We start from the raw sequence: 18,627 nt of genomic DNA on the forward strand, positions 1-18,627 counted from the left end.
CTCGTACCCAAAGAGGAACTGGCACTTAAAAGTTCAGCCTGCTAGATGCATTTAAACTATTTAATACTAGAGTGTATGCGTGCGATTATTATTCATACATATTACACGCACGCAAGTAAAATGTTAATTCACTAATCCGTCTGCAGCTAGACAAGTTTCCTTTAGAAACTCTACCTACTTTATGTGCTTTACCTGCAGGCTGGGGACTGAAACCTTTTAAAGCAATACATGGGCGCTTACCCATTAAATGCTTCACTAGGAGTTCAAATTAAAAATAAATTGATTGCATGGCACAGGACTGCATTTAAAATAAGGAGTTATATTCACAAAAGTGTCAAATTGGTCCAGAAGCATCATTGGGATGGAGGAATCCTATGATGGCCCTGATGGAACAGAATCACTGCAGAAGCTACTGTCATATTGGATCGTTTTCAAAAACAATCTCACTGTGCTCCGAGGCAACTTGGAGGCTGAAAACATCGACATTTACACAATACAGAGGAAGATTCCCTGTCCACTGGCCTGGCGAGTCCTCATGTATATTTGCAGTCATTTCTGTATCGATAAGTTGCCCAATTAAGTTCCCGAATTGAATTTCCCATAGATATTGGTAACTCTACTCAGCCATACTTGATGCGAGAGCTGCAGGGTGCACACCAGATTCACTGATCCATTCCGGCTTTAGATGGGATAGGGGCTGTACAAATCCCACTGAGTTTTTAGTTTTGTTGTAATAAATGTCTTGAAAGAAACGTCTCTAATTGACGGCATTAAAAGCACCTTCCAACAGCCTGCTAAACCAGCACAATGTAGCTTAAAGGTCCAGATTAAGAACATGGCGTCTTTATCTTTAAGAAATTTCCATAAATTCAGTTTAAAACAAAATGTAGCCCGTCTCAACATTAGTAAGATTTTAAATATAGTTATTTAAATATTATACATTTAGTACATTGCACTCTTTTTTGCTATATATGTATGCATCATGTGCGGCTGACATAAGCTTTTTCTTTAGAAAAAAAAAGAAAAAAAGAAGCGTGTAGGTCACTCTCACTAAAACACAGAAAGCCCATTTACCACATAGGTAGACCAATGAACTGTAAGAAAAACCGGGTGACCCTGAGAAAAGAAAACACGGGTTATGCAGCTTTCACCAGATGGAGAAATGGCTTGGAACCCATCACCATTGTTAGTTTTAAAGGAACCAGGTGAAAGCCTAGCACTAGGAGAGCACTACAGCGGTTACCTTGCTCAAAAAATTGTGACCTCCTTTTATAGTTTTTCAATGAAATAGGCTCAGTGTCTAATTGAAAAATACAAACAACAACAACAGATTAATCATTGTAGTCCAGGAGGAGGAAGACAGCAGGGGACAGCATTCAATTACAGCAATGTTACAGAAACACATCAAGGGTTATGTATAAAAAGTGATTCTGGTCCGTCATTTGAAAAGTGGTCCGTGGTAACCAACAGAATCAACCAATCAGCAAAGTCACTTTTTATAGTTAACCCCGTCATAATCATCATCATCATCATTCGGAACAGGCAGTAAAACAGCGTGCACATGCTAATTTGTATGATTTCTGATTTTAGCTGAAACATGCCTTTGTTCTCAGTTCTCACTGTATTTTCTGGAATAAAATGTGTAGCCTAAACCTTCCTAGCAAAAACCTGGTGAGTTGATATTATTACTAAATACGTTGTGGTTCTTAGTGGAAAGAAAAAGAGCATTTTTGGAAAACATTTTCCAAAAAATGTAACTGCGTCCGTACAAACACATTGCAGCAAAGCTTTGTGAAGCACATTACACCCCTGTGTCACAACATATCGGGTTTAGAAGCATTAAAGCATTAAAGCTTGTAAACTGCAAGTCTATCAACATGAAGCTAAGCATGCAAAGATTGTGTTGTCCGAACTACATATGTTTGGCATGGTAGGGAGAGAGTAAAAGGAAAACTATACTATTTCTAAAATACAGCTCGACCAAAACCCTCTGTGTAACAGGATCTGCCGACATCTTCACGCAGACTACCGGCTCTCTCCACACTCATGAGATATTTAAACAAGGCACAAGGATACGGAGCCTCTGTGCTCGGGCAATACGGGGGTTAAAGTACAAGCAAGGCTTTAGCGGGCTTATACAAGAAACTACAAAATAGTCAGCTATTGTTAATTGCAGATATCTAAAGATTTAGTTAATAAGGTGGTGTACCTTTCCAGCCAGTGTAGTATATTGGAATTGTAACATACAGGCAATTGAAACCTGTTTCTACATGGCTAAACCATATAAAATGATCGTTAAACCCTTTGTGTGATAGCTTGCAGGTTACGCACTCGGCTCAACTTTCATTCCGTGTTATCCCTTTTCTTCTCAACCCAATCCCTAACAACAACCATGAACAAGTAAGGAAAATTACCCTAAAAAGATGGTTTTAACCATTTAAAGTGACTGGCCTTCAGTGAACCTTTGATTCCCATACTTGATGTCTTTCAGAAAATTTAAATCTTATTAATAAAAGGTTTTTATTAATCAGTTTAAATGGGGTTACCATATCCCAACAACCCAGGAGCACTGGTGGAGGAAGTCGTTCCATATATATGACTAGACCTTTTTTTTTCTAGCATTAATCTTAGGACTTGTCACTCAAAATCAGTTTTGTCATCATAGAATGACTAATGTGAAATGCGATAAAATAAACATCCTTGTGAATTACTGGGTGTATATGGTCAGAAGATGTTTAAACAAATAATAAGCTGCGAAAACAAAGTATTTCCACTGTATTAATCACAGTTTATTCCTGTGTTGTCATACATTCCATACAAATGAGATAAGAGTAGCTGGAAATAAGGCAAACAGTGTATTTCATACCTTTTTGTTTGGAACTAGGCTCAGCTTGTAATCCATTCACCTGTCGTGCCTCTTTGAGCTACAAAAAAACAAAACAAAAAAAACACAACAGATTTCAACTTGTAATGCGACTTGCAGAAATATTTTCTTCACAGAATGATAATTCTTTCTAATGCACCATGGAAAATGCATCTTTAAATCAGACAAAAAAAAACCTTTCCATTACTATCCTTCATCCATAAAAAACAAATTAATAGAAATTATGGCAAGACTACCCATTCACAAAACTACGAAAGGTACACTCTTTCTGACTGAATTGGCATTGCCTTTTGGTTAATACTGTACCACTTGGTATTGTGTTCAGTATCATAAGACATACAAAACATCCAATGCCTATGGCAAACCTTGGATGCCCATGGTCCATTTTCATCGCCAGGTTTGAGATGTAGTCTCCAAGTGAAGCTCTGCTTCCCCACGTCTCTGGGTCAGTTTCTTCTTTCTTTGGGCACAGGACCAATGTGTGGGCAATGCCCACACTCTCCCCATTCTTCACTGGTCTCTGCCCAGCTCCCTCCCAGGGTTTAGTAGATTGGGTTTAGTAGACTTACCCCACCCCTTCACATGTCTAGTCCCAAACCCCTACATGATGCCACTTCTCCAGAAGAGGAAGAGCTCCAGGAAGAAATACATGAAAAAAAAAACAAGAAATAGACTTACACGTCCAAAGTCAGGGGTGTCATTTTGCAGTGTTGTATTTGAAGATCTTGTCGTGCTTGTGTCAATCCTTTTACTTTCAGGAGAACCTAAAATGTTGGTATCCATACTGGTCAGATTGAGGGTTTTATGGCTTTTGTATGACAGGGAAGGTGGGTCTCTGCACCAGTCTGATTGGTAAGTAACAAATGCGGCAACACAAACAGTGAAGGGTGAAAGTGAGAACACAAATTGGTAAACAGTGAACAACAAAAGGACAATACAAATAGTGGACAACATATAGCAATGAAGTAAGCAGACAAAAGCACAACAGCGGAATTGGTTAGATTTCAGCAAAAACGCCACCTTCCCAACACATGCAATAAAAACAGATGTTAGTGTGTTAGACGACCTCACCAAAATTCTATTTCCACAAACTCCAGGTAAGTCACAGATGTGACACAACTTCATACCACAACAGTGTTACAATAACCAGTCTATATCTTCATATAACTATAGGTAGTTAAATGCTACTGCCATGTTAGCTTTCAGAGTGAAAGAATGAAATACTTTTGTTTAACTGGAAATTCAGATGCTTAGAATTGCAGATTTTACAAAAGCATTTTATTCTCCTTTAGTTAGTATATTGCAACCTTTTATAATACATTGCATCTATGTATCTATATAGCTCTACACATACATATGTATTTCTCTCTTCATACATGTGTATCTAGATTTTTACCTAGATCTATATACATATCTCCCTACATAAAACTCACATTCAGGTTTTCTCCTTGCTGGTACGTTACAGCATTAGGAACTCACCATTCTTGCCGTATCGCCTGACATCTATTGTTAGGTTTCCAGTTTCTAGAGCACTATCCATGGCTTCCCTCCATTCGCTGTAGTCCATGGAGGAAACCTTTGTGCCGTTGAGAGATAGAATTTCATCGTCTACATGCAGCTGAGAGAACTCTGCTGGACTCCCTGCAAAAGCGCAAACATACGATCACTTGCGTGGTTGGAAGCAGTAAATGTTAATCTGACATTAAAAACACACCAAAACCTGATACCTAGCCAACCACAATTGTAACAAAAAACAAACAAAATGAAAGAAACTAAGTACTAATAATTTATTCATAAAAGTTAACACCTGAAATGAAAAGTGCTCCAAAAGTGGCCATGACATTTTGTTTTTTCTTCCCTTGCTTTATCTTATATCACGAGAGACATCTAAAAATGGAATTCTGGTCCGTTACGTGAAATAAATATGGGTTACAGAGCTTACAAGACAAATTGGTGCATTAGAGTAGTTACACCATGAAAAGGAAAGAAAAAATACAGTCGGCATATGACTCACACACTAAGCTGTAACTCACCTCTATCGACAGATGTTACAAAAACCCCAGCACTATTCCAATTAGTTTTAAACCCAAAGTCATTGCTGCTTCCCGGTTTCTGGTTAATGCTGATTCTCATGTCACTGTACTGGTCCTGGAAGAAAAGAAAAGAAGTACAACACTTGGGTATCCAGTATCACTGACCTCCAAAGGAAGGAAAGTCTATCCACCAAGAAAGAGTGGCTGCGTAGAACATGCGCTGTAATTATGCAGCGACACGCTACATTCATGAAAGAGCTTCTGGATACATTTCGCTAGCTGTGTCATATTACTACATTTACTCATCGGTACATCAAACTGAACCAACAACTTGCTTGTGACTATAGATTAATAAAAATGCCATGCCATTGGAGTTAGCGTGATATAAAATAAAGGAGGATTTGGCAGGTTCTGTTCTAGCAAGTGTACAATTTAACGCCGAGCATATACTTCCATGCCTGATTAGTATACAAACACAATGTACCATGCAACCAACAGATATCATTGACTCTGCCTGTCGGTGCATGCACTTCGTCTAGACGGTGAATAAATATATATAATGGACTGTGCTCCCAAATAAAAACATGCTACTTTAGCATTCATCGGTTTTGTTTGTCTGAGACACACCAATAACTATTCACATGCCTTCAAGCAGTTTACCACTTGCCAATGTCTCCGAAAATCTTAATGTTAAATAATTTTAAATAATTATTTTTTTTTTAAGTAACAAAGCACTACTTTTCTTTGAATCATTCCTACACTTTCCTTAAAGGAAGTGGACTGGATTTGTGAAGCCCAGATGAAAGAACATGGTTTTATATATATATTCGTACAAATTATGCTTCAGTAAAAATATTGCAAACATTGTAGCATTATATATATATATACACACACACACACACACATTTAGGAGATGTTTATATCTTTAAAATAAAAAAAATTATAATAAACTAGAAGTCAGAATTAATTGCACTTTGTATCCACAATACAGGTTTGTGGAATTAGGCTGGTTATTTGGGGGTTTATTCTCTATATAGAGAACACATCATTCCTATTCTCCTTTAATTAACTACTAATTTGACTACATTATGTTTTCTACAGTTTACTTGGCGATATTTTATCTGACCATAATCATATTTTTTCAGTGTTAGGGGAAATAAATTAAAATAGCAGATTCTTTCCAACAGATGTCAGCGCAGAGCCCTCCGCAGCGGCACCTCTCCAGATATCTGGCGACAAGTGGTGTGTCTGTGTGCATGCCGACTTACCAGAGCGCCTGTACTCCTATTCTGTTGGAAGTCTTTTGATAAGGCAGAAGATATGACAGCAACCGATTCCGAAATTGTAGGCTTCTCTTGCTGACTTTCCAGGATAACGGGTCTTGGTGAAGGGCTCCTTCTCAGGTTCTCTTTTCCCACATCTGTGTTATCTTCACTTTGGACAGAACTGGTGGGTTTAGCCCCCTCAGCTTTAAAATAGGTGTTGAATGTTGAACCGATCTTTGGCACATTCAGATCCCCATTGTATTTCCGAGAATCATCCAGCTAAAATAAAAAGATTGTTCATGTCAACCTATTCTCATTTGCTTTTTTACACAGAGATTGCAAAGTGGCGTTGAGTACATTGATCCTTTTATTCTACTGCTCCACAGACCAACATCTTTTTATATAAGCAGAAGCACTTGACAAACCTGGGAGGATTACGGTATTTACATGTAGAAAGGTATTATAAAAGCAACATTAGCATTTTAAGCAAAGTCATTTTCCTAAAAGTGGTGAACAATATCCATGCCTAAGAAATATATTGTCCTGAAACAACAGTTAAAACCTCCAGTAGTTCTATAATAGGATTCCCATAGAAAATTTAGTGGGCATGCCACAGATATATCAAAATAAAAATATTAATTCAAAAGACTTTCTTACCGTGTAGGATTTGGTAAGTGCGGTGCTTCCTCTTGAGTGTTGACCAAAAGGTCTAGGAGCGACCACTGATGATAGTCTTGAGGCGTCCGTTTTCTGGTAACTCCTTGGCAAAGATGCAGAAACGCGAACTGATCTGTGCTCTGTGGTCAGAGTACTGTGTGTTGGCTGCTGGACCAGCAGGCTTGAATCTACGGTCGGTGAACGCTCTTGCTTTTCATAGGTCTTTATTGAGTTAATGACATTATATGTAGAAGGTGCATCAAGATCAACAGTGTAACTTTTTTCAGACAGTGTCTTAGAGGGTAGCTTTGGCTCATCTTTTTCTGACGTCTGAGTATTCAGAACGGTGTAAGCGTTGCTGGTCTTTGACGTGTAGGAGGCATCTCCATCATAGTTGGTGGATGCGGGGAGTGCTTTAGGCTGAACTGCTTCACTGTCTCTTTCCTGCTTTTCGGTATTCTGATTGGCATGCAAGGTAGTGTCTGTTTTTCTTGCATATGGCACATCTATTGTATAACTTTTCTCCAGCGCCCTTTTTGAAAGGCCTGTCACATCACTAAAGACATCATCATTTGAGGAATACAACCTCCTGTGGTCTGCCTGGTGCTGATCGTTGTAGACATTTTCAAGATCTCTGCTCTCCCTTAAAACAAAGCAAAACAATTTTATTAGAAGTGTCCTCAATAAACCAATTGCAATAAACATATTTGGTAAATATTATTCAACTTAGGTTTAGCTAAACTTTAAAACTGCCAACTAAACATAGGAAAGGAAAAAGGTATTTCTGTTAATGGTGACATCAATTCAGAAGCCCTCATCAATTTTACAAAACCCACAATTTGGAAGTCAGAATAACTACTATATGAAGAAAGAAGATATCTTTATTGCAGTGATTTTTTATATATGTTTCTATCTTCAAATTATATCGCATATTGGACAACGCACACTTATTCTTTTGTGTCAATGGAAAAAATGTACTGTCTCACTTAAATTACACTAATGCTCTCTGACTTTAAAGGTCATAGATGGCTTAAAGCTGCCCTGTTCCACTCACAGTCAATTCATTGATCCTTATCTAGACTTGTAACTTAACGCAACCCTTTCTTTTAAAAACCACGTTGTCCGTTTCCGATGTCTTACCTCTCCTGACGCATTTCTCTGAAGGTTTTGTATGATCTTTCAGGGCCTTCATTTGCAATTTTCTCCAGCTCGTCGCGTTCCTCCTTTTTTTTCTGAAGGTCTGATGTGTAGCTTTTCCTGCGATTCTTCCATTTTGCTAAATCCTAGCAAAAGGATAATAAACATAACAAAAATGTATCATATCACAATAATTTCATTTAAAAAAAAAAAAAAAAACAGCAAAAGACCACAATCCATACAAGAACTTTACAAAAGCCTGGGCTATGAGGGGTGAAAAGAATAGGTTGAGATACAGTCTTCAATATGCAAAGAGAAAGGAAAGAAAGGGGCAACAGGCAAATCATACAAACACAAAGTCAATACATTAACACTGCAAGCTATTCGGAGAGATTCCACAAGACTCAATATATGAACATTCGATGATGTTCCTCCACTTACATCTTGCCACTTTTGATCCTGTTCCTGTATCTGACTTTTAAACTTCTGCAGCTCTTCAAAGCGATTTTGTTTAAGGCTCTGAAGTTCCTCTGCACTGAAATTTTCCAATGATTTGCTCCTTCAGAATAAAATATACAATTTATATCTACAAGATCATACAAGAAATGTAAGAAATAAAGCACACACAAACACATTGTCTGCAATGTGTTCTACAGAGCATCCGTAGGGTGGGGTTGCAGGTCAGGAGAAGCAGGTGGTGGCTTTGTTAGTTCTGGTCAATCAGCTGAAAATATCTTCAAGGGAGCGAAAATCTGATTTATGATCTCTAAATATGTGGTAAGACTGTGTCCTCCAGCTATCTGCGTTACGTAGAGCCCCAACGTCTAGGGTCCGTATAGTTTTAATGGATATTCAAGGGCAAGCACATAGGCTGCAAGGTCATTAGGCTGCACTACGACTTTTAACAGGAATTGAGACCCTCGTAAGGTTAATTCACCTGTCACAATAGATGAATATGGGTTAAGATCTAGGCATAGTAAAGACTTTGCTGGCATTAGCAAACCAGGCAGACTTAGAATAGAACACATAAAAAATAATGGATTACTAAAGAAACCTAAAGAAAATGCACACATGTATATCTATGGATAAGTCTCTCATATTTATTACTTTATTTCTATAAATGAATTAACCTAGCCACAGTACCTGGTGCATCACCAAAGCAATCAACTCGATTTTTGGTAACTATAGCAAAAGGCATTCTGCAGACATCATAAGGAGTGCTTTTCATACAACAAATATTTTGCAATTAATATAGCTGCAATGCCTTCCTGGTCTCTGCTTAGAGTCCAAGAACATATTAGTAAAATGGCAACAGTTATGGAATGTCCATTTTAAACACACACACATATATATATATATATATATATATATATATATATATATATATATATATATATATATATATATATATATATATATATATATATATATATATATATATATATATTTAAATAAAACTTCCCAGCGTCTGTAGACACTTATTTGTGATTTCCACCCTTACAGTAAGTACTCGGCTAATACAGATAACAGGAGCTCTCCAAAGAAGAGTGCTTTTCTGTGAATGGGAATGTAAGCAGCATGGAAACGGAATGTGAAAAACCTGAGAACAGCCACTTGTGCGCACTCGTCTGTTAAGTACGGGCTAGAATGTTTCTTTTTTTTTTATATTAAATAATGTTTATCCAGTGCATTTTTTTTATCAACTTAAAATATATTTACTTTCCCTAGCAACAATCCAAGACTCGAGTCTGTTAGACGTATTAAAAATAATGGCAAAAGTTGCCATTTGTTCTGTTGCAACTGCATGTAAATGTAAAAATGGATAATCCGGCCAGAAAAAAGGTTAAACATGCATAAGAAGCACGTTGGAAGGAATTTCACATTTTATTCTTAGATTTTTTGTTTAGCCTAGCATGCATTCACAACATAACAGATTGCGATTTATTTTTTTCATATTGTCCTTGCTGTATTTGTGTTGCGGTTCCACTTCGACAAACCATTACGGTAATTGCACTCTCTACAAAATAACAAATAAATCTGAGCAGATCTGTCATCAAAGCCTTTCCTGTGAAGTTTTAAGACAAAACCCTTATGCCTTTTAAGAAGCTTTTTTGTTTTCTATGGCCACAGCCAAAAGTTATAAATGAGGCAGCATTTACTCCATTTCCTTCCAGTTATTTCTGGGAAAGGTTAGGGCATTCAACATTTATAAGATGAATGCGTCTTTTGCTTGTAGTTAAAATAGGTGGAACAGCAGCTTTAAAAAATGAAAGTGCAAGACAAAGAAGAGAAAAAAGTATAAAAATAAAACCTAACGCGACAAATGCTAGAGACAATATTGGCTTTCATATAAAAAAACAGTCATGTTAAGGAAGGGTGCTTAAGTATAATGTGGTATGTTCTATGGTGTAGCTTTTACTGACGCTCTTTAGGGAGCCGTACCCAATCAATTTTAACTGACCCCCCCTGCTTTATATCAGAGAAGCGCTTTCCAAAGGCATTCGCTTTGCTATCACACTGCTGCCAAGGACAACACCAATTAAACCTGGGGTGGGGGGGGAATAGCCTCAACTAGTTTAGATAAAAATACATTATATGGGTAAAATGTGAAAGGTGTCTGCATCTTTATATATAAACACACACACACAATCTAGAATTTGATAAATTTACACTAATTTCCCTGTCATTACATTATCCCCTATAAAGGCACGCAATATGCTGCCAACTCACAGCATTTTGGTAGCCAGGAAAAAAAAAACAAATGCTTATTTAAAATCAGTGTTTCTCAGCTCCTGGCCGTGTATATTAACCAAGGGTTCAATCTCTTAACGCAACCTGATCTCAAACTTTCACCTCCTAAAGCCTTATTTTGATAATGTCTATTTTCTGCAAAAACAATGTTAGGTCATTAAAGGCTTCTCCCATAAAATTAGATCAGCAACTGCTAAAAAGAAATTAAAAAAAAAATGTCAAATGCCACTAGAAAGAGCAAAGTTTAACCACACAACACATCTATTTGATGAAGATTTTTTTTGAGGGGGGGGTTGGGGCATTTGTAGTTGATAACATGCATTCATAAACAGTTAAATGTGGATGCCATCTGAACATTGAGTACTCATTTTCATTTCCTATTTATTTTAGTCTTCACTGCAGCGTTACAATGTTACAGCCAAAACAAACAGCCAAGTAAAGCTAAGCCAGAATGTGCACGAAAGAGGAGACCATGTAAATGTAAGCACTGCCGGCATGCAGAGTGCTTTCATGGAACATGCACACGGGGAACCAGAGACACCCATTCTGTTTGGCAGCTCAAACAAGGGCATGAAGCACTAAAGCAATAAGGCACCTGCATCGCCAGAGAGCAAACTTACCCGTCATTTATGGAAAGCTTTTCACGCAGTCTGAGAAACCAGAAAAAGAGTATTTGTAGAATATTTCTTCAGACATAACAACTGAACATTACGTCCAGTGACACAGTACATCAGTCATGCATATAATTACACCACACATCTCACAACAGCAACATGCCTTCTGAAAATATCAACTATTCGAGAAATTATACGGGTTTGCAAACCAAAAAAAGAAAACAGTCATTACTCATATCTGATAATTCCAGTACCTACCTAATGGTACAAAAAAAAAAAAAACAATGTATTAGATGCACAATGTTTTGGGCAACTTTCAATTATTTTGAAACATAAGCCCATCATTCACAATGCAGACACATGCATGTTCCATGGTTCCAGGGCACTGGATACAAAAAGGCCACCATTCCATGCCACATACACAAAATATGCAGTCTGACCTTTCAACCAGCTGCCTTTTCTTGTGCCGTATTTTACTGGCCTCCCTAATGGACTCCCACTTCTTTAAGTCTTCTTCATTACAGGGGCCGGAAACAAAGTCTTTTGGCTTCTTGTTAATGTTGGATCCTTGTAATAAATTAACTTTTCTAGTCAGCATGTCATCTTTTTTCAGTTTTTCAGAGGGTTTAATCACCCTGCCACAATTAACACCCAATTCTGGAGCTTTCTTTACCACGCAAAGGAATTTGGACTGAATTTCTTCAGGTAGAGTCCATGGCTCTGGAAAAGGCACTGGATGATAATGGTCAGGCGCACCAGAAATGCGGACCTCCTTAGGTTCGGTTTGAGTTTTGCGAACAGTCATGTCATCCTTCAATAAATCTGGAAGCTCAGAATCATCTTGCTTTTCCTGAAGGATTATATCTTTCTCCAATTCCCACATTTGAGCCAACGGCGTTCCAAGATTAACAACTTGGTTGAGATGAAATGTCCCTGTTTTTCTTGCAAACAAGTCATCATTTTCAAGGTCTGGTAAGACACTTCCAACGCCATCTTCCGGTTGATTTGCTTGGGCATGTGACAGATATTGATGGCCACTCACAAGTCTAGGGCCAGATGTAGGGTCTGTTTTTGATTTACAGTCAGATGACAATACATCTGAAGATATTTTTTGTAATGCCTGGAGCAATAAAAATTGACTACCCCGATGGAAAAGAAAAAATACAGAAAAGTAAAATTATAGATATTTCTAGGGACATTGGAAAGTCAACATGCATAAAGTTTCACATGTAAGCCATGCAAATCATGCCAGTTTATCAACCTTGGCTTTTCGTTGTTGTCCATTCCCTCAGCGGTCTTATCTTTAGGGGTTGCGTGCATGCCGGATTGTGACATCTCTTTCTTGCACAATTCCACATCACTTTCCAACTTTAAGACCGATCCTAGGCCAAACGCTGATAAACAGTCCTCTTCAGATCGCTTACTGTACAATTATCATAATAAAACAAGTGAACCAATCGTAGGACTGTAGTAGCTTCCCTACATTACAAGCGGATATACGATGCATACATCTGACAAATTCTCGTGGACATTTTTAGAAATACACCTGAAACGTGGGTTGCATAAATACTTAAGGTCATACGTATAACGCATACCCAATAGTAAGGTAAAAATGAGCTAAAATGGGGTCTTTATTTGCTCTACTTAAGCTTTATTGTGAACAAGAGGACAAACCTGAATCCCTGAAACTCATTGTACCACGGTCTAGCACGAATCCCTGGTCGGATTATTTTCTGTTGTCCTTCATCTTCTTGTGTAGAAAACTTAGGGACAAAATTGCCGCAAGGAGTCTTTAAATGGAGGGAAGATAAGTTGACCTTCCTAACATAGAAATCATCCGCCACAAGGTTTGGATAGTTTCTAGCAAAGTCATCTTCTTCATCCGAAGTGTAGATGGTATATTCACGTTCTTCCAATGCTGTATCACTTTGTGTTTTCACATTTCTGTCTTGGCTAATGTACAAAACAGCCGATGAGTTAGCAAGTCTCCAGATGCAATTTTTCTGAAGCCACACAAAAATTTGTTGCTTAATATGCTCCATCAGAATGGAGAACTTTGAACATTGTAAATAAGTAAAGTTAAATCCCCCCCCCCCATTAAACGCTGTTTACACAAACACGAGCGCAAGTAGATTGTTCTTGACACGCTGGTTAGGACACATGAAGATACATACAACAAAGCCAGACAAGTAACACGTTTACAATACAGCAACACAACCCAAACGTGGTTCTAACCTGCAGGGTCCTTTCTGTGGGGGTGCTGGAACATTATGTTTTAAAGAGGTATTTTGAGAAGCAGTATGAGAAATGAGAAGAGGCTCAGAGACAGCAAGAACGGAGGGTCTGCTGTCCATATGAAACTTTCGTTTCGCTAAATCGTCAAGTACCAGGTCGGGCAACTTCCCACCATCTTCTGAGTCTGAACTGCTTAAAAAAGGAGTGGTTTGTGGAGACAATGTAGTAACACACAAGTTATACCCGTTTACCCTAATTTACAGATACAAGTGGACTTCTGTGTTTGGCTGTGGCCCATGGAGGTCAATCAAAGAATAAAAAAGGAACAACCAAATCAAGAAGCAGTGATGGCCACAAAATTACTTGTCTGCAACCAAATCATGGTCATATCCATAATATTAATAATATTAGCTGGAATGCAGTAGACTTCCCAATCCCTACAACTTTCTGCATTAAACAAGAATTAGGAAAATTAAATTACTTGTGCATAAAACCATTTCTGCACCAAACCAAGAAGAACCTGGCCAGTAGCTTAATACCTTGAGAAGGTGCCATCAGACTCTGTGAAGACAGGGCTTGCCCAGCTCTTTCGGTTGTCTTCATTTTTGTCTACTCGTTTTTTCCTTAGAGGTGCTGGTATGTAACCAGGAGGCCGGGATTTGTTTGGCAGGAACTGATTGAAATTGCCAGCTCCTTTGGGTTCCAATAATGATATCCTCCGGTAGGACATGTCATCTTTCTTTATATCCTGCATTGCGTATGTTTGTTCAGACTCGGTGTCGCTTTCTCCACCTGTGAAGACAAGACCAGGCAAAATCAAAAGTTGACTTCAAAGAATAATGGATAGGAGTCGAAGGATGTAATGTGAAACCTTTTTGGGTTAAAATTAAGTTTGAACAATTGGAATAAGAAGCTTTGACATTGTTCACTAAAATATTTCAACAAGCCATATTAAGCATTTCAATATAACATATTTTGGAAATTGTATACGAAAAGACAACTGTACAGATTCTTTAAAAAGAAAAAAAAATGTCAAGATCAACTTTTTATCTAGCTTCTGCATCTCATTCCTTGTGAGACTCAAAGACTTCATAAATTAGAGGTTTACAATACAGGAAGTGTGACCTTTTTGACTTGGAAAATACCAGATTAATAATGACGCAAAATGATAATTTTGTAGAAAAGTAAAAGGCATTAGGTGGTACGAGCATGGGGAGGCCTTGGCAAACATTGGCCGAACTTCTCTGACCAAAAATGAGAAAGAAAGGTTTTCATCTTATGCCGTAGAGGTGAAAACCTAGTAAGAACATTATATAAAGAAGCCAGCTGGTTGTCTTCAAAGTCTTAAAAGTGAAAATTGTATAAATATACATGTAATGACTTATATCCCTTAGTAAATGAATGAAGATTTCCCATTCTTTCACAAATATAGAAAAATAATCATTAATTTGACTTACCCTCGCTGCTCCCCTTAAGGGTTGTATCCGATGAAAAGCTTGTGTAAGACCTCGAACCAAACGAGTCCAAGCTATCCCAGGAATCGTCCCTTTTGTGAACTGTAGCGGGAAAGAAAACGTCTCCTCTTTCGCTGTACCACAAATCACCACAACCGCTATCTCTCCCACTTCGTTTTAAGGTGCTGGACTCTTCAAGAGCCTGAAAAGTGAAAAGGGGCTTGTGTTATGCACTTATTTACATCAAAAGCAAAATGATTTCATAAACAGATCGCCAAATAAGAACAACTACCTTGCTCTTTAGTAGCTGGTTGATAAGAAACATCTGAATTTGGCAGACAAGTTGTTGTCAATTGGTATTGAAAATATATGAAACATGTTAAAAGCAAAAATAACCCCCCTCATTTTGGGTGGAAGATAACTGCTCTTCTGTAACATTACAAGAGACAGATGACTCTTTAGCCCACCATAATTCGTTTGCCAAAAGGGGAAAAAACAACAGAAAAGAATAGTGATTTCTAACAATCATCTCTTGAATGGCATACAGTATATAAGAATGTGAAATTTTTCAAACCGTCACTGGATGGGAATGTGCAAAGACAATGCACAGCCCTTAGGCTTTATATTACTTAACAAAGAAACAGAGTTTCACGGCTGATGAGAAGAACCCAGCCCACTTGGTCTACTCATTTTCCCGACAGAGACTCTGACATTAACCAGGCCTTGATCTCGTCTTAGATTTAGAATAGCTGGTTCATTAAGTCCTTAATAGTTTTCACTATTACTTTAGAAAACTATAGTTACAAATTATGTTAATGAGAGCAAAACATAGCATGATAACCATTTATTTTAATTCAAAGAAGTGTTCTTTAATCATGGTCAAAACAACAAATTATATTCATTATTCCTGCCCACTCAACCCATTTAAGACGGCTACCATGAGAGCAAATTAATAAAATGACATGTATTTCAAAATATACAGTAAAACTGCCAAATGCCAATGAGGGTATTACAATAACCGGCATTTACAGTAAACTCAAAGTATGGACTTTGACACTTGTAAAGCCTCACCCTTCCTGCGTAGCAACATAGGAGAGCAAAGGCAATCACCTGCTATGGCTAAAAAGCTTGCAGCAAAAACTCATATGTCTTTACACACATATGGATTTTCTACAGCATCCTGGCATTTAAACTATATTAATTGTATATATGAGGAAAAAGCTCACAACTCTGTTTTGTTCATATGGATCTTAAGACCCTTTCCCCGTAAAACGTGCATTGACTGAAGGGCCGGGCGCCAGGAATCTTTTAAAAATGGGGAACAGCTTTTACCACACAGCTAACAGCTAATGTTCAGTATTTTTTAGGTCAGTGAATGTTCTAGGATCTTGCATGCCTTGGAGTAGTGGTCAAACGGTTTGGACCACAGTACAACATATAACGTCATGTCTTACCTTGGTCAGAGTTTGTCCCAATAAGCCTTCGAAAGCCTTTAGGTTAAGATGCGGGCCCTCATAATACAAGTAACTCTGTGCTTTTCTGCCAAGCCAGTATAAAGTGATCAAAACCTAATGAGGAATAGCAACACAGTTACACATTAAACATCTATGCAAAACTCTATATACATATTCTGAACTGCACAAATCTACGTACAGTTGCTACAGTATGCAGGGAGACGGACACGCATAGGATTTACCCCGACAGCATGCTAGTAAATACTTTTATACGATAATAAAAAAGAAAAGAAAAAATAAGAATACGAAATACGAGTAAGAAAAAACAAGAAATAAATAACAACAATATAGAAAATGCTCGGATAATGTTCTTTAGTTCTAGAATTTGTGATGATGTATGGGAGTTAAGTTGCAAAACAAACTTACATTTTTTAACCTCCTGTGGGTTTCTTCTTGTCTGGGAGGAAAAACAGAAAAAAAGCAATAAATATAATACTCAATGGAAATAACAAGGAGGCAAGAGTAACCAATCTAGGCACAACAATATATATACAGGCTCTCAAAACAGGCTCTTATCCGGACATGCTCAATTATGTAGGAACACTCAGTAATCCCACAAATCCAGAATACTTATTTCGCACAATGTAATCAAAACATAAGAAAAATATATTTTCAGAAAAGGAGTAACAGTTGCTTCATCTGGATTCAGGTGTTGCGTGTATTAAGTTCCTTCAAAAAGAGATTGCTGTTAAAAAGTCACAAAGTACATTTGCAACACTGGCATACCAAGCACATATCAGAAGTAGCCTGTGAATAAGAGTATGGAAACAAAATGCTACCATTCCCAGAAAACACCGCAAATCAAATTTAAAACGATGAAGATACGAGTTGGTAAACATTACCAACTTCCAGAGCCTTATGGTTAAAATGCAGACAAATCTAATTATCACGCATCCTGTGTTCATCCTTGCAACAGAATTTTAAATCTCTCCCATACTAAAAATTTGAACTAATTCTCAAGGATCAAATTAGTTAATCCCTTGGCCTCTATTGCCTGCCATATGTGAGAGTTGGATCCAACAAACAGGATTTATCCACAATCTAAACACTATAAACTACTTGGTCGTATCAACACAGGTATACACAAATGAAACTACAATGGCCAGTTTATGCTACAAACTAGCCCCATTCCTATGCACATCTCCCTTACATGTACAACACTTCCAGGGCCATCTTTTGTCTCTGTCTAGTGGGCCCATTCCCCCAGCCAGTAGCACCATCTATCAGCAGCCCATTCTGAAGACTTGGCTTCCATACCCATGATTATCTGCAGGTCCGCCATGTTGGGTACAACTAAAACATTACAGAGTAGTTATTAACCCCTTAAGGACAATGGGCGGTCCCATTCAAAACAATGCATTTTGAGCCCGTACATGTACGGGCTTTGTCATTAAGGGGTTAAAGGGATTAAAAGCAGCCCCAAACATTACAGTAACTTACTGTTGAACACAGAAAGCAAAAGTTGGCTAAGGCCCTTCTGTGGAACTCCACAATCATCACCAGCGCTGATTTGTACATTAAATAGTCAAACAACCAGCCTTGTAATTCACAATGCAGCTAGGCAGGATAAGGTTAGGTTTAAGTATCAGGTTTGTTCGCCATTAACCTCATGTATGTCTATTTATAAAGAATGAATTATCGCTTTAAAAGAAAAAATTAAATCTGATTTTAAACTGGCTATCCAAAAGGCGGTGAGGACTCTTGGCAATATCATTAGAATGATCCTCTTTGTTTCATTTCAGATACAGGTACACAATACGGCAAACACAATTAAACTTCCCCCTGCAGTCGGTGGCATTGTAAAAAGCCACACGTATCGGGCCTCTTGCTAGGAGATTGGAATGTGTTATGGTTTGTTTCAAACCTGGTTGCCAAGAGACACATTCCAATACTGGTCACTGAAAACACTTGTCATGAAGTTGCTACCAAGATTATAGGTACAAGCCAAACCCAATCAACATAAAATATGTCTTTAAACCGTGTATTCAAAAATTTTTAGCTGTGACACGTTTCTTCTAAAAATCTGCAGAATACAATACACTTATGTAAATACGGGCATGGCTGGAAACAAACAAGCTCTAAA

At 37.8% G+C, this 18,627-nt stretch overlaps 1 protein-coding gene across 7 annotated transcripts in view; it reads right to left on the reverse strand.

Annotated features, from left to right (window-relative positions):
• Positions 1 to 18,627, reverse strand: part of LMO7 (LIM domain 7) — a 65,806-nt gene that overhangs the window by 10,629 nt on the left and 36,550 nt on the right. Inside the window, exons 6-23 of one of the 7 annotated variants that reach the window (XM_053455397.1) lie at positions 16,911 to 16,941; positions 16,485 to 16,598; positions 15,034 to 15,232; positions 14,116 to 14,368; positions 13,577 to 13,768; positions 13,016 to 13,294; positions 12,603 to 12,764; positions 11,782 to 12,480; positions 11,348 to 11,377; positions 8,418 to 8,535; positions 7,980 to 8,122; positions 6,840 to 7,482; positions 6,186 to 6,461; positions 4,918 to 5,032; positions 4,364 to 4,525; positions 3,563 to 3,729; positions 2,867 to 2,924; positions 1,244 to 1,300 (exon numbers count right to left, since the gene is read on the reverse strand). In XM_053455397.1, the coding sequence (XP_053311372.1) occupies positions 1,244 to 1,300; positions 2,867 to 2,924; positions 3,563 to 3,729; positions 4,364 to 4,525; positions 4,918 to 5,032; positions 6,186 to 6,461; positions 6,840 to 7,482; positions 7,980 to 8,122; positions 8,418 to 8,535; positions 11,348 to 11,377; positions 11,782 to 12,480; positions 12,603 to 12,764; positions 13,016 to 13,294; positions 13,577 to 13,768; positions 14,116 to 14,368; positions 15,034 to 15,232; positions 16,485 to 16,598; positions 16,911 to 16,941 (3,698 nt within the window). Of the gene's footprint in view, positions 1 to 1,243; positions 1,301 to 2,866; positions 2,925 to 3,562; positions 3,730 to 4,363; positions 4,526 to 4,917; positions 5,033 to 6,185; positions 6,462 to 6,839; positions 7,483 to 7,979; positions 8,123 to 8,417; positions 8,536 to 11,347; positions 11,378 to 11,781; positions 12,481 to 12,602; positions 12,765 to 13,015; positions 13,399 to 13,576; positions 13,769 to 14,115; positions 14,369 to 15,033; positions 15,233 to 16,484; positions 16,599 to 16,910; positions 16,942 to 18,627 lie in introns of those variants that run through there. The other 6 variants (XM_053455399.1, XM_053455395.1, XM_053455396.1 and 3 more) reach the window with 6 other exon arrangements.

This window comes from Spea bombifrons, chromosome 2, assembly GCF_027358695.1.
Source record: "Spea bombifrons isolate aSpeBom1 chromosome 2, aSpeBom1.2.pri, whole genome shotgun sequence".
NCBI lineage: Eukaryota > Metazoa > Chordata > Amphibia > Anura > Pelobatidae > Spea > Spea bombifrons.